The sequence below is a fragment of the Hyposmocoma kahamanoa genome, unplaced genomic scaffold, assembly GCF_003589595.1.
Source record: "Hyposmocoma kahamanoa isolate Upper Pololo Valley unplaced genomic scaffold, ASM358959v1 79, whole genome shotgun sequence".
Lineage (NCBI taxonomy): Eukaryota > Metazoa > Arthropoda > Insecta > Lepidoptera > Cosmopterigidae > Hyposmocoma > Hyposmocoma kahamanoa.
In genome coordinates this window covers 10681335-10698708 of record NW_020653993.1, presented here as the reverse complement: position 1 = coordinate 10698708, position 17374 = coordinate 10681335, and the positions used below count along the sequence as shown (strand labels likewise).

At 35.2% G+C, this 17374-nt stretch overlaps 1 protein-coding gene across 1 annotated transcript in view; it reads left to right on the top strand.

Moving 5' to 3' along the window:
• LOC113233554 (protein sine oculis-like) overlaps positions 1-17374 on the top strand; it is a 94640-nt gene that overhangs the window by 61138 nt on the left and 16128 nt on the right. Inside the window, exon 6 of the mRNA XM_026468676.1 lies at positions 6091-6149. Within this exon, the coding sequence (XP_026324461.1) occupies positions 6091-6149 (59 nt within the window). The remainder of the gene's footprint in view (positions 1-6090; positions 6150-17374) is intronic.

Here is a 17374-nt window from a genome sequence, read left to right as displayed (position 1 = left end):
GCTGCACACATGTCAGTATAGTATTATATACTTCCGGCCACTTAATTCGAGCCACCTCGCATTTTTGTCTTAAAGAGCTTAGAATACAAAAGTAGTGTTATCGACGAAAAAAAAGTTTTACTCTGGGTTTGCAAATCCAACAAGGGTTTATGGAAAAGACGTTTAGTATACGAGTTTCAAAATTGCGTAATAGTTTTTGATCAATCAACATTGACTTACAATTATATGGACGTCGGGTCCGCGCTAAAAAGTGTCCGAACTTATAGGGCGTTAAAATCGTATACAGAGCGTCATTCACGCTATAGTCTTCGTTTGTTCGACTGACAGCGAAGCAAGCAAAATTAGACAGTACTGCGATGACATTACAATTTAAAATCAACGTTTTAGCTTTTTCATATTCCTTTACATGTCACTACGTTTAAATAGGTTGACTTGGGACATTTTTTTCGTGGTTTTTGTATTAGACCCGTCGTCCATTTATTGTAAGTCAATGTCAATCAAACATTGTTTAAGCTTAGTGCATTTAATACTGACAATGCGAGGTGGCTCGAATTATATGTCCGGGATATCTCGTTGTTTAAATGTTGTTACGTTGTTTTTTGTGTTATTTCTGTTATATTTCTCATTTTTTGTGTACCTTTTTTTTTAATGAGGCGTTGCAATAAATGGTTTCCATTTCTATTTCTAATCATTCAAATGGGCAAATCATTCGCCTAAGTCAAATACAAGCACAATCATTCGACATGAGTCGGGTGCATTATTCAAATAATTAATGTCGAAACTACTTGGAACTCCACCAGATCAATCACCATGTCCATATCGAAATATCCCTGCCCCCGTCACATTTACGGTATTTACCATGTCGATAACTCGAATGAACACTACGCCAACTATATTTTTTGATCACTTTCTATTATTTTTGTAAATAGCCATATTTATTTACTAATAATATGGTCCCCGAATTTTGGGAAAAATTACATAAAGAAACAAAAAACAAAATAAAAACAGAACAGGTTTAAAAATTAAGTTGGCGTATGTACGTACATTGGAGGAATCGATGTCTAAGAGAAGGTTAGGCAGAAAACTCTATGGAATCTATCGATTAGTAATACTAATTCATTAGAGATCATTAGTAATGATGCATTGGGCAAAAACGTTTACGAAAAGAAAAATTTTATAAGTAAAACTGTAATTTGAAAAAAAGCCTAACATTAGAATTCCTTTACAGTTAAAACACAAAATCTTAATTATCTCCATTAGTCGATTAGACTTTTAAGTGAGTTGTACCAAATTAGTTTAATGAGGATGTAGGTCTTTTTTTCATTGGAACATACACTATTTAGCAGTGGCCAGGCGTGAAAATTGTCTTTAGTAAAATCGGAGCAAAACAAAAAACACTTGACATAACAAGTGGCGCCTTGGTGACAATAAATCACAACGCTTATTAGCACACAAGATGCTAGTATACTTTATTTGACTGGTTAATAATAATTATTCTACACGTAAAAATGAGCACAAAATGTAGAAAATTACTTTAAAATATCGAGTTCTTAGGTTTTCACGATTGTTACACATAGGAAATGAAACTAATTTTAACCGACTTCACAAAAGGAGGAGGTTCTCAATTCGACTGTATGTTTTTTTTTGTATGTATGTTACGCGATAACTCCGGTATTTGTGAACCGATTTTCATGATTCTTTCTTTGTTGGAAAGGGGGTACTTCCATAGTGGTCCCATTTTGAAGGAAATCATCCACCTCTAAGGGTAGCTGTTCACGCATAAAGATTCATTTTTATAAATAGCGCCTAGATTTTCTTAAGGAGCAATTATTTTAATGGTTGTTTTTGCTATTTCTCCAATTCAAGGCGTTTTCTCTCAATATTCTTTGAGTAGTGAGAACCGATTTTTTATTATCTCCAGTGTCAAGTCCTCTATAGTGGCGAATTTAAGGATATTTCAATAAAACTTAGCAAATAGACGTAATACCACGTACTTTTAAGGTCGGTTTTTTTAGTACTCTGTACTGAGATTATTATTCCAAATTTAAATCAAGTAAGTATATTTGTTTCTTCAAACAAACCGACATTTCGGGCCCTTTACAGGTCCCATGGTCACGGTTGACATCATTATTTATCATCATCAGTCAACTTTAAAATATTTATAATATTAGATGACACGTGGAAAATTTTAGGCAAGCCGGTGGGAATCGAGTTATATGGATGCCTCGCCACTGCTATTTATCAGAGACTGTTCTCATTTTGCACGAACGTGATAGGCCTCTCTTGCTTCATGTACATTCATCAATATTGTTACCAAGGTAATGAACGATCATTCAGATCAGTCGAATCTGAAAATCAGTAGGTTACTAATTTTTCATTCGAATGACAGGATTAGTAATTACTAACGTGTCGAATATCGAAATCATTGGCAATCGCGCATCGCCATCTGGATTATTATATAAACGCATAACGTGGTAAGAATCTGTTAAAAATGTTAAAATAAATAAATATACACTGTCTATATTTAAACTAAAATTGTACGGCATTGTAAACTTTGTGTCTGTGCATTTGTGAAACCTGATCCACGTCAGTTTGAGGAAACGGCAAGAGCGTGTCGTATTTCCGTCACCGCAATATCTGCTCCAGTGGGTTGCTTCACGGTGGATAGGTCGAAAAAAGAAATAGGCGAGTTAATTTTAAGATACTGGGTTAAGGTGGTACGCCACTGTTCTGTTTCCACACAAAAGCATTTGTGTCCAAATCAAATATTCTAGAACCAATTCAGAAATATTAATTTCCCAAATTGTTCCTACCGGGTACATATGACTATGATGACATCGTCGATTAAGAGGTAAACCTCATTTATTCCCATTTTGATTAAAAAAGAACTTTTAACGGACTTCAACAAAAGGGAGCTTCTCAATTAGACTGAATAAAATTGGGCAAATAGATGCAATTCCATGAACTTGCGAGGACTTCTATTTTTGTTTCATTGGACAGAAACATCTACAAGAAGAAAAACTTTGTAAGTAAAACTGCATTTCGAAAAAAGTCTATACATATAACATTATAATCCCTGTTCAGTTAAAACGCAAAATCTTATTTAAGTGAGTTTTATATACCGACGATATTTATGATAAACCAAATGAATTTAATGGAGCTGTAAGATCTTTCTCACATTGGTACAGACACTATTTAGTTAGGTTTGTCAGACACTGTTCTCATTTTGTACGAACCTGGTAAACCTCTCTTGCTCCATTTACATTCATCAATATTGTAAGTTACTTCCATTATTGTGGTAAGCGATGACGTGTTTGTCCTTAAAGCTGTTGCCGCCAGTCAACCCGTGACCATGGAGCGTGAAACCGATACGAAATATAACGAGAAAAATAAAAAGCCATACCGTGGTGGCAAACCTATAACTGGTTATCAAAAAAATTAAACAACAACGTGACATTCGTTGCTCTGATCCCAAACTAAGTACCTAAAGCACTTGTTACTTACTTAAGCGGCAGAAAGCTCCTTGTGAAAGAATTCGTCTAGGGAAGTACTGTCACCTTATCTCGGTTATTCTCGGACCAGTGTTCACTACTTAATTTCCATGGCTAATTTTTATTATTAAAATAGGCATTCGATTTTTTTTTCGTGGAATTTCATTTAATATTCGAGTACTGTATCGTGAAATATTATTTACTAGGAAATGAAACAATTTCCGGATTTTAATCGCATATATTTGTTTTTTCAAACAAACCAACGTTTCGGGCCCTTTACAGGTCCCATGGTCACGGAGTCGCCACGAGGGTCACTGCGTAGATCACATTCAAGCCGGACTCGTCCGCGTGGCTAGAACGCTCATTTAAGTTAAAACGTAAAAGCTAAACAAATATAGCGTAATTTGCAATGACAGTAGATATTCTCGATATTCTCCAAGAAGTCCTTCAAAATATGTCCTAGGATGATACCTATCCCAAAATAAAAGTTGTCTAATTTAAGCGTATAGGTCTACTTGGTGCAATGAGCTGGTATCCGCAACTCGACGACAAGCATTCAAGAATGCAAGCGAGTCTTTGGAATTTGTACAGCTTGTCGGTTACGGTCGTCAGCTTGGTTCGTGGCCACCATACTATCGCGCCGTAACTGATCATGGGTCTTATCACCGCTGTGTAGAGCCACAGTGTTATCTTGAGTGAAAGTCCCCATTGTTTACCTACCATTCTCTGGCACTGCCAGAAGGTGATAGTAGCTTTTTAATTTTGTTGTCCAGATGTTTGTTCCAGTTCAACTTGCTGTCCAGTATTACTCCCAATTACTTGACTTCGGTTGATATCTGTAGTTCTATGCTGAAGAGTTTGGGTAATCGGTAGTTACCTAGTAGTTGTTTGTTACGTAAACATTACTAGTTCCGTCTTTGTTGGGTTTACCGATAGTTCGTATGCTCTCCACCATCTTTCCACAATTCGAAGAGCAGCTTGTGTAATGTCGCAGAGTGTATTGGCATAATTTCCTGTTACCAGTATAGCTATGTCATCAGCATATCATACTGTATAGAAATATTCTTTGTTTAGTTTAATGATGAGGTCATTTATGACAATACCCCTCCTTGAGGGCACCCCTTCGCTACTATGGCCCATGGGGTCTCATTTGCTGTTGTTTTTATTGTTCTTTGTTTCAGCATGTTGCTAATCCAGCTAATTAGCACTTCATCTACTTCGTGTCTTCTCATTGCTGATTGTATGCTGGAGAAGTTGGTTTTATCGAAGGCTCCTTCAATATCTATAAAAGTGCCTAGGCAGATTGCTTTGTCTTTAAGGGCTACTTCTATCTTGTCCACAACCTGTGTTCCTTGTGTTGTTGTGATTTGCCTTGGATGTATGCATGTTGGTTTCCGTGTAATGGTATGTTCTTAAGCGCTCCATCCCTCAGTTCTCTGTCACATAACCTTTCTAATGTCTAATAGTGCGTATAGGTCATTGATAGGTCTATGATTTCCATGTTATTGTTTTATTATTATATTTTTGTTTATAATTTAATCATATGTCCACCTGCATAATTATTACTTTTTACCTGAAATATAGGATTCTCCAAGTTCAGGTACACGTATTATATTTTACATTTAATTAAACTATAAAGCCAGATGACTGTCTGACATGATAAGTGGCGTCTCTTTAAAAACGGTTCGGCAGAATACCAGCGTCGTGGGGAACCGTGGCATTTCATATTCGTATTCTTTATTTGCAAGTTACATGGTTATATAACAGGTGTTCTTATGCTTATGGTACTTGACATGTAACACCCCGCGGGGGCACTGCAACATTCTGAGGGCACTATATCCTCACTTTACTAAAACATAGACATTATTAAAATAAAATTAAAAGCAGTTCAATAAGAAAATTCTACATTATTTAAATAAAATTAAGAACGATTAATAACAAAAAAAAACTTAACAGAATTTTATGCAATATCAACAATAAATATTATTAATTCCTTTTACATTTAGGTTTCATTCATGATACACTTATGTCTGTATATTTGACATACTTTACAAATTATAAACTTGGTAATTCGTTTTTAACCACTATTTTCTATTTTTTAAGTGAATAAAAAGCTTTGCTCTGTAGATGGCTTTAGATGGGTTACAAAGGCCTTATGTGTATCTTGTGTTTTTATATTTATTGGGATCGCATTATATATTTTAATTACCATACAGTGGGGCCCCGAATGGTATATACCTAGAGTAATGAAAGGATTTTATTTTCATTTATGCTGAACCAGCGCCATTTTACTGCCATGACTGCCAAAACTATTTACTTTATTTAGTTATATGTGTAGTTATACGTTCCTTTTCTTATAAAAATGTGTTATATTAAGTGGTTCAATATAATAAAAACTATGGTGTTAGTTTTAGTGGATCCTTTGTAAATAAGCCGTCATGCGAAGTGAATAAAGTTTTTATCTATCTATATATCTACATTGATTTGCATAATTAGTCTTTAGTTATTCAGTAAACAATTTTATTATTATTATTATTATTTGTATTAATAATTATAATAAACTAATGTTGTACGTATATTCATTTTGTTTCTTTTGCAGGTATCAAATTGGTTTAAAAATCGACGGCAGAGAGATCGTCAAGCAGAACATAAAGATAGGTAAGAACACATTTGATTTAATAATAATATATTCTAAATTTTTATTGAATTCATATTCAATTTTTTTTTGTGATATTACTCCACTAGTTTGTTATAATTATTATTATTAATACAAAGACACCTAGACAAAATTCCTTCGATCCGGCCGGAAATGAACCGATGTCTTATAGCAAACCGTGTCAAACGCTGCGTCAACTAATACAAATTTAAATACAGTGAATATCGACATCTCTAGCTGGGGCTGGTAGCTGTAAAGGTATCTAACTGAGTGACGATATACTTTCATAGATTTCTCATAGATGGCGCTACGGCTAAAAAGTCGTTGAAAAACAAAGTACAAAGATACGACAACAAATACATAGAAAAATTCGCGAGATCCGCTGGTTCGTTCCGTGGCTTAGTTAGCATAGCGTCTGGCACGGTTTACCAGAAGACGTCGGTTCAAATCCGCCCGGATCGAAAGATTTTTTCTAAATCTTTGTATTAATAATTATAATAATATCTTCTTCTAAGGTTCTTGTCCAAAACTTACCATATTTTTAAAGCAACACACTCATATCCCCGCAATATGGAAACCCCGTATCGCAAGTATCATGGACACACACATAGACAATCACAAATATCACCCAAACTTACGAGAGAAAATAAATGTTGGCCATACGAATATTTCTCTCAGCCCGGGAACTCTGCATGGCAGTCCAGTGTGGTAGCCGTTCGGCCACAGAGGCAGTTCGATTTGCGAGGTTAAAAACTATAGTTAAACAAAAGGTTATTTATACTGCTTCTGCGTACTTTGATGACAAAAAACCGTGGTAGTGACCGGCTCTTGCAGGTTATTTGAATTAAGTAAATATTGTAAAATTTATACAAATGTTTATTTACAAAGAGCAACGCTTTGAGTTTCTTACTAAAAAAAAGTTGAAGATTTGGCTTGTTGCATTTATTCCGATGCCGTAAAACTTATATTACAAAATAAGATTCGCCTTGGACCTTTTAGAGGGAAAAGTATCGTTTTTATTTTGTCTTTCCATTATTTTGTAAAATCTAGTTTAAAGTGGAAGAGGATAGTGCTATTGTGCCTTAATCGAAGATTAAAACGCGAAATTATATGAGTCTCGAACTAGAATATCCGTATCGGCCCGTTTTAAGGAATCCCGAGTCAATCCAAACACGCCGCCTCAAATTGCCTATCCTCTTTGTGGCGGCCATATTTACAGAAACAAACTTCATGTTTAGGCTGATGGCTTTGCCAAAGCCTTAATAAATAAATAAAAAAAAATTACAAAATAAAAAACTAATAATAATTGACACCTTGATTGTAATAAGGCCACATCTGCAAAATGACAACTTTTCACGATTATTTTTTTGATTAAACTCTTTATTTAGGAATTAGAAAAATAAAATATTTTGAGTACCCATTAACACAAATATTAATAAACAATAGATAATATACAATAAATTATAAATTATAAAATGCAAATAAATAACATAAAATATGTAATAAAATAAAATACTACCATGAGTAATTGGCATTTCCGGTTCGCATCCCAGTAGCCAGACATCCAATCATCGAGTGTATAACCAGAAATAGAGACTAAATGTCATTTAATTTGTTAGAAAACTATTCTGCCAAATCATTACGGTGACAACTGCGCTCCGATTAGCCAGATCGAATTTTAAACAATTGACGGGTGTCGTCAATTGTTCACTTCAAATCGACCAGTTTAATTTCAGCTTTGCTATAATGGACGAAAATTGCATATTTAATTACCGATGAAATGTGATTCCGTTTGTTTTGTAATTAGATGTTTTGCTGTTTTAACCACACCACCGAATGGAATAGCCGCCATTGTTAGAGATATTATCTTTATTACAATAAATACAGAATATTTATGGAATATACGGAGAACGTACACACAGATCAGTTGTTCTGTACTATTTCAGTTTTCTAAGTTGTGATTTTTTAACGAACGAGAGTTGATATTTAAAAGTGATACTAGGCCCATTTGCCTGATCAGTTGCCAGGGATGGATGGCCCTTATTTCGTCTCTGTTTCTTCTTATATAAGTACTCGATGATTTCAGAATTTAAAAATTGAGCTGTCGAAGGACGAGTCACATACTACTCTCAGGATTTCATTGTCCAAATACGAGTATATTCTACAAATTAAATTAGTCGTTAACTTTTTTTGGTTAAGAGGGAGTAGAGGAAAAATTCCTAATCTTCGATTTGATTTTAGAGGGGTATATCCACTTTAAAGTTAAAAATAAAATATTGTATGAGTAACTACACGATATATTCAAGCATAGACACTAATCAGAAACATAAAACAATAAAGTTTCCTCGATAGATAAAAATCACGAAATTACCTCTAATTTTCACATTTTTTCGATTCATCCTGGAAATGCTACAGGCTATTAGGACAAAAATTAGATAATTAATTATATTTATGCATGATCGAGAACTGTCACTACGGATTTTTTGTAATCCCTTTAGGTTTAGAGTTATTCCGTTAAAACGAATTTGGTACTTTTAATGCGCAAAATTCAACATCTCCTGTCGCATGTCACGCGAACTTCAGGCATATATTTGTCTCACAAATGTGGGCGGAGCCAACGTCAAAACTTTTTTGGCATGCTCCCTCTTAAATAGGAGATTTGTTAAATTTCATATATACATAATCTGTTTCCTGTAGTTTTTATAACTTTATAATAGCAAGAAGTGCAATTCCGTGACTGCTGGCTTATTCCCCGAATGCCATAACTTGGATCTTTTCAAGGCGAGTGTAAATACTTTAGTAGCAGTAGAGCTCCTTGTGAAAGAGTTTTTCCAGGGAAGTGCTGCCACCTTACCTATTTCTGCCGCCAAACAGTAATGCGAGCATTAAGTGTGTCGCTTACTATAAGGCGCACGACTTGTTCGTCCCGTCACTTGGGTATTACATCGTCGCTTTCCATCAGGTGAGATGGTGTTCAAATGTGCACTTATTTCCGTATAAAAAGAAAAGAATTGTAGTAAACTGAAACAACATAAGTAAGGTCCATGACTTAGCTCTGATGCTGAATACATAACACTGGCTGTTTGTTTTTCTGCCATAGCCAAAAAAAATTGCGTAAATAATTTTCTAATTAGCGCTTTATGAACGCATCTCATCTTACCTTGTACACAATATAAATATTTACTAAGAATGCTATTTCGTCGCCTAAATGTCGAATCTGCATTTCTTCATTTTATAACCGTCCATTTGCCTAAAAATAATTACGAAACATATGTTGATTTGAAATTACTGACTCGGTAACCTGTTAAGCATTTGTGAGCCACGGACCACCGCTCTAAAAGATAGTGTTTTTGTTTTTTGTGCAATATATGTATGTACATACCATCATATCTGACGGAAGTAACGATAGGCCTTATTAGGCTACGATCTTGATAAACCTCTTTCGCCTCTCCCACTCGCATTCGCACCTATCAGTTTATTCTGGGGAATTTTAAACTGGCCTTATTAAAACTGGAAAATAGGGAGGATGCTATATATACGTGTACCCGGGGCGTCTCATCTAAAGCTTTACAGAGAACCGGATGAATTTCGTGCAAATGTCAGTCGTCAGGACGGCGATGGTCCTTATGCGAGTTATAGTGCCCTTCCCGCATAACCAAGAGTTAAAAGGGGTTAATAGGGCACTATAAACAAAACTTATGAAGAAAGATATGGGACTGGCCTTATTAAAGATATCCCCAACCTATTCGAGATAGGGTGGTTTTTATTAGTATTAGACCTAACCTAAGAACTCGATAAATATAATGGTTACCATTAACAAATTTAATAACTTTACATATCAGTACTGTATTATACCAAAGTTGTTGCGAATATCCGCAGCCGCATCCATCGATGCTGATATTCATTGCGGATGTTCGAGTGATGACATGACCTAAAAACATCTAGTATATAACCAGAAATAGAAACCAAATAAGGGCCACACATCCCTGGCAACTGATCAGGCAAATGGGCCTTATATTACAACTCTCTTTTGCGCTGAAATCACAAATTAGAAAACTGAAATAGTACAGCGACAACGGACCTGTGTGTACGTCTCCGTATATTCCAAACATATTCTATATTTATTGTAATAAAGATAATATCTCTAACTATGGGGGGCTGTTCCATTAGGTGGTGTGGAAAAAACAGCAAAACATCTAATTATAAAACAAACGGAATCACATTTCATCGGTAATTAAATATTAAATATGTAATTTTTTCAATTTACGTCTATTATAGCACTTTAACTACACCCGTCAATTGTTTCCAATTCGGGCTGGCCAATCGGAGCGCAGTTGTCACCATAATGATTTGGTAGAATAGTTTCCAAACAAATTAAATGACATTTCGTTTCTATTTCTGGTTATATACTCGATGCCCTCAACTGAGAAGAGACCCGTGTCCAGAAGTGTGACATAAATGGGTTGACGCTGTTGTTGTGTGACCTTTCCTCTACACAAACTCTGATGTCAAAAATCGTTACAATAACCACTATTTTATAGTGAAAACTAACTTGTATGACGGCCTTTCAAAGTTGATTGTGACGTGTCCAGCAGACGGGTGGTCTGTGTCCCCGGCAATATGCAGCGCATTCATGTAACATGATACATCTGTTATGATGACAGATCTACAATGGAATTATACTGAACACGTACCATTATAGTATCTGTACGTTGTGTGCCAATTCATTTACATCCCTAAATCGTGCCAATTACAGCTTTTATTTAGTTGCACACTTATGCGTGTTTAGATATTTTTTTTGTAACTAAAATTTTACTTCAATGGTTTATAAAACTTCTCCGTGTGGTATTTAAAACTCCACTATGAGTTTAGAGTCACGTGAGCTGAAAATAATTTTAAGTCACAATATTACTTATTCCTGTAACCGCTTCCTTGTGAAAGAGCTCGTCCAGGAAAGTACTGCCAACTTACGTATATCTGCCTCTAAGCAGTAATGTGACTGCGTTTCAGTTTTGAAGGGTTAAGGGTGCTGGTGAAATTACAAGCACAAAGGACTTGTCAATTTATGTCACAGGGTGACAAGCACAGTGTCAGTGCCCCTCAAATCTTTGCGATTTAAAGCACTGAGTGGCACTGCAACTGTTATGGACAGACGTGTCGCTTACCATAAGGCGCACGACTTGTCCGTCCTGTCACTTGATATTATTAAAAAAAAATGCAACTTTTAACTGGGTCGAGTACCTATTACTTATTTACCAGTATCTGTTTCGGATGGAGACAATATAAGGAAGCGACATCTCTAGTCAGCGATGGTAGCTGTAAAGGTACTTGAGTGAAGAAATAAATTTCTCACAAATGGCGCTACGACAAAAAAGTCGTTAAAAGCCAAAAACAACTACTATACTATACTATAGGTACTAACTGGGTGATAAATCTTTCATAGATTTCTCATAGATGGCGCTACGACTAAAAAAGTCGTTGAAAAAACCAAATACAAAAGACACGACGCAAGCACATAGAAAAATGTGTGAGGTCCGCTGGCTCGTTCCGTGGCTTAGTTGGTATAGCGTCTGGCGCGGTAAGCTAGAAGACGTCGGTTCTAATCCGGCCGGATCGAAGGAATTTTTTCTGAGTGTTCGATCTTTGTATTAATAATTTAAAAACTACGTTAAAAATATTTTGATCGAAAAGTCATGTTTGTCATGTCATGTTTGTTGTGTCATGTGTCATAAAATTTAAGACTACGTGTGAGATAAGCATGTATGGAAAGACGACATGGCTCCAGATTCCACACAAATTTGATTCAAAGTGTATTCCATAGTATTTAAGTTTATTTGAAAAGAGCAATCCCTAGAGTTTCTTGCTCGTTCTTCTCAGGGAAGTAAGCGTAGTGAACGAGCAGTAGATTAAATATGACGTTTTCGAGTCTAAATTTATTTTACCTATGGCTTAAATGATTCTTTGACTTTGACAAAGATCTGCAACTTAGAAAAATTCGGAAGGTCGGCTGCTTCGGTCCGTGGCTTAATTGGCAGAGCGTCTGGCACGGATTGCCTGAGAGTGCTGATTCGAATCCAGCCGGATCTAATGAATTTTTCTAAGTGTTTCGACCGTTATTATAATAATTGTAACAAACTAGTGGAGCAATTTCACTAAAAAATAATTGAAATATCAAAGTAACTGAAGTCGGGGACCTTGTACGCAAAATTGAGATGATGAAATGGAAATGGGCAGAACACATAGCTAGGATGGATCCAGATTGGTGGACAAGGAGGGTCATGGAGTGGCGACCATGGGCTAACGCGGCAGAGGTCGTCCGCCACTTCATTGGGTGGATGACATTAAAATTTTCGCGGGCCGCAACTGCATAAAATCGACACCAGAAGGACTTAATCGACACCAAAAGGAATTAACGTAAAGGACATTGTGTCGAAAATGAGTTACATATGTCAATGGATTCGGAAGTTCCCGCTCTATCGATTGGTATTATTAAAATGTAGAAATGCCCAGTGGTTTAAAATATAGCATGTCCATTACATTAAAAAAAGATGTTTAGTTGTGCCTTGCGTTGCTAATATATTATGTGTAAACCGTCGAGCGTAGTGTAAGCAGTAAGAGAAATCGAAAATTATACGCAATTCTATTGAAAAAGATCCTCTACAATCTCATCTTTTTTAATGTAAGGGACATGCTATATTTTAAACCACTGGGTAGTCCCAAATCTTTCGTTTATAGCATGAAAGAAAAAGAAATTCTAAGAAACTTTGCTCTAGACACATCAAAATTGGAGCAGGCAGTAAAAAGTTATGGACAGATTTTAAAAATAAAATCGAAAAAAAAATTTTTGGCTCTCCTGTAAAACTGTAGGTAATGTGGAGGAGGCCTATATCCGAAGACGGATGGAGTAGAGGCTGCTTAATGATGACGATGATGAAAACATCGTGACATTCACATAGAAAAGTTAGTTTTCTGCATTGATCCGGCCGGGGATCGAACCCGGGCCTCAGGGATGGCGACACCGTGCAAACCGATATGCAAGCCACTCTACTACGAAAGTCGTCTATCGTATTTAAGTTTTGAAGTCATGAACTTCACAATTTTCAAATCATTAAACTCAAAAATCATTTGCAATATCCACCGAGGCACCGCGTTTTTTTTGCTTTTTTCGGGACTCGTACCGGGGACTTCTGCATCAGTGAGCCAGAACAGATGGACGATTGTTCAGATAGGATTAACATCAAAATGTGTTTGAAAAAAATAAACAACTCGGGAAGAGCTGTCTGTGATGATTTTTATGACGTTGTAGTTTATAGAGCGAAGAATAAAATAAATAAAAATATAAAGATATGAGCGTTTTAGAACTATATCCCTTCTCTACTCAAGGTAAGACATGCACTGCCAGGACAGGTAATTTGAAAGGTAAATTAAAGATTTCAAGTAGGTAAGAAGACGATTCGTACACCTGGTGGTAAGCGACACGTTTGTCCGTAGCAGTTGTAGTACCACTCAGAAATTTAATGGTTTAATATGGTTTAAGATGTTTATTTCTCAAAAAGAATACGAGTAATGTAAATTTACCTTCAACTACAAAATGTCCATCCAAAATTTTGGCGGAGATTTCTTCCGGCGCGAAACATTGAACGTCTAAATTGATTTGGCATTACTTTAGCCCGTAGCAAAACTCTCAATAATCCTACAGCACAGATAAAACACGTACATTTATACATAAAAGAAGATATAAAATATATATAGGACATAAAATACATCCATAACAAAAGGGGAGGGCCACAGTTTGTCTATCCATTTGGCTGGCTTCGGTAATTTGACACCGAGCAATGATGGTACCTACTATCGCTTCTTGAAGCACATCGTTACCTTTAGGACTAAAATCCTTTGCACTATTACGTGCTTGATACCGTTGTTGTAGTCAATTAATCAAATATCACCTACTTCTGGATTTAGATCTCTTATAAGGAGACGGGTAATTAGAAGTATATTCCAATAATGAATAATATATAAATAATATTCCTAATAATCACGCCTTGAGTCTAAGGAAGTGCTGCAATAAATATTTGGACTACAAGTCGTGCATCTGGTGGTAAGAGACACACCTGTCCGTAGCAATTACAATGCAACTCGGAGCTTTAAAACTACATCGCAAAGATCTGAGGAGCACTAAGACAGACACTAAGAGAGAGACATAAGTCGAAAAATTCCATTTGGTAGTAATTTCACCAGCAACCTTACATTTCAAAACCAAAAGCAGTAATGTACACATCACTGCTTGGCTCTCTCTCTCATCTGAGCGTTGTCCCAGTTGCATCCTCAGCAGTGTAGCTGCGGAGCCCGGGGTCCGCTTTCCTGCTTTTTCTCCTCCACTTTGCATCCGCTTTGGTCTTCGGCAATTCATCATCACATTCAACATCACTGCTTGGCTGCAAGGTGGCAGTACTTCTATGGACAAAAGAAAGAGACTACTTCTAAGAGAAGACGTCGCTCAAATGGCTTTGGTTAATGCCGCATAACAATGAAGGTGTTGAATCAATCACTTTGAAAATAATATATAGTAAAATTGAGGATTTACACTAATTATTATATGTGTGAAAACACTATTCCTAAACATTTTCAAGATAGAAAACAAAACACAAACTTACCTCGAATTTTACAAGAAAATCGCTGTATTGTATAAGCTACTTTACACATACCAATATTGACTTACTATATGGACGTCGGGTCCGCGCTAAAAAGTGTCCGAACTTATAGGGCGTTAAAATCGTATACAGAGCGTAATTCACGCTTTAGTCTTCGTTTGTTCGATTGACAGCGAAGCAAGCGAAATTAGATAGTACTGCGATGACATTACAATTTAAATTCAACGTTTTAGCTTTTTCATATTCCTTTACATGTCACTACGTTTAAATAGGTTGACTTGGGACATTTTTTTCGTGGTTTTTGTATTAGACCCGTCGTCCATTTATTTGTAAGTCAATGCATACCAATGATTGTTTTTTTATATCAACTGAACTAAATATAACACGTATATACATACATTATATATTTTTCAAAATTAAAAAATAAAACCAGCGTCCTTGCCACTCGACCTAAGCAAAATAAACCGTATTAGTACGGGAAAAATTTTAATTCCAGCTGAGGTAGTATAGACTCTTAAGAATTGTAATATTGATTTGATAATAGTAAAATATATAGCACAGCTATCACAATAGTGTTGTAACTCACAATATGTGAAATTCAAGATTATACTATTTCTGAACGTAAAATTTGATTTTCTACGCGTCAACAAAATCGTCGTTGAAATATTGTAAGAAACAATTAAAAGATGGCGCCGTGAGACAATCTTGGTGATTTAGTAAGGACGTGTGTCATTTCATAATAAACTTGTAAACTATACGTAAATTTTAATACATTCTTTCACGGAAGTGAGTAACCTATTATTATATTTTGAGTTAATTAATAAAACCAATATTACTTTATAATGATATATTCCAAAATAAGCTACTTGTATTAAAAACGAATTAAATTGGTTTTGCATTAATGACTTCCGATAGATTCTTGGTGTAAGGAAATTACAAGACACTGTTTTGGTTTGACACGATAGAGCAGTTTAGATCAGTTATTAAATCAGACTGTGTAAGTCTGATTTGATAATAGAGGCAATAAAAACCCATGTTCCGAATGAACACTTCATAGTTCACCAGTGTCTGACGTGAAATGGATAACCGTTATAAGGCGCGACAGTACCTTTTGTGCTGTTAATAAAATCTAGACTACCTTCCTAAAGTCATAAGGTTGATTTTTGAATGTCAAATGCTTTTCGATTCGCGTTATTCATTGGTTGGTGTTTATTAAGTAGTATTTGTACGAGTTGTTATCTAAATACAAAAATATTTTATGATTTATATAAATTTTAATTAAAAGGAAAACTAACAGATTTTTTTGTTTTTAGAAGATTCGTCGCAGATCGAAAGAATTTTTGTTTGTGTTTTTTTCTGTTCTTGTGTCAATAATAATAACAAACAAGTGAAGGTTTAAATTTGTATTGAATTGATATTCAATAATTTTTTTGTGAAATTACTCCACTAGTTTCTTATAATTATTAGTACAAAGATCGAACACTCAGAAAAAATTCCTTCGATCCGGCCAGATTCGTACCGACGTCTTCTAGCAAACCGTGATAGACGCTATGCCAACTAAGCCACGGAACGAACCAGCGGACCTCACGAATTTTTCTATGTGCTTGTTATCGGATCTTTGTTTTCAAAGACTTTTTTGTATTAATAATTACAGCAAACTAGTGGAGTAATTTCACAAAAACTAATTGAATATCAATTCAATACAAATTTAATTACAGTTAATAGCGACATCTCTAGCAAGGGCTGGTAGCTGCAATGTTACCTATATTGAATTTCATAAACAACCGCGTAACAGCTAAAATGTTTTGTAAAACAATAGTTACTAAGCCTTTTTTGGTGCTTACAATATTTTTGCAATTTCTATCTAAAGATTCTTCCGACTTTCAGGCTTTTAACACTTGTGCTTAAAAATATGCAACATTTTTGTTTATAGTAGATAAACAACGAAATACTGTTGTACAGTCAAGAGCACGTCAACCTTGACACTTTGTACTTTGGACCGTTCTTACTACCTAAGTGTCAAGCTTGACGTGATCTTGACTCTATACTATGTCGGTTGCGTTAACAAGTGGGATCGCTTACGTTATAATTTTTTAATGTTGATTCTGTCGGTTACGCTAAAATATAAAAAACAGTTGATCCAACGTTAAACTTAGCTTTTACTATAATTTCTGTTTGATGTCATTTTGGCGGAAAAGTGACGGGTCCTTGTCTGTTATAGTTTAAAATATTTTATTTTAGGTAAAAATGTTATCTTGGCTAGACAGAGCAATTGGCATACAAATATTAATTGCACATTAGACAATGTTCGCATTAATTGTTAAGGTCATATTAAATTACGATTTAGTATTAATTGTAACTTTTTCATTGAATAACAAAACCGACCTTAAAAGTTACTAGTCCGCTTTTTTCGATTTCCATGGGATTTTATCATCTTCTTGGTGACAATTGGACTATTACGGACTCCTTTATACACATTTTATACTTCCTTTTCTGGTTGTCATGGTGATTTGTTGATTACATGTATTGTTTATTTATTTATTTATTTATTTATTTATTTATTTATTTATTTATTT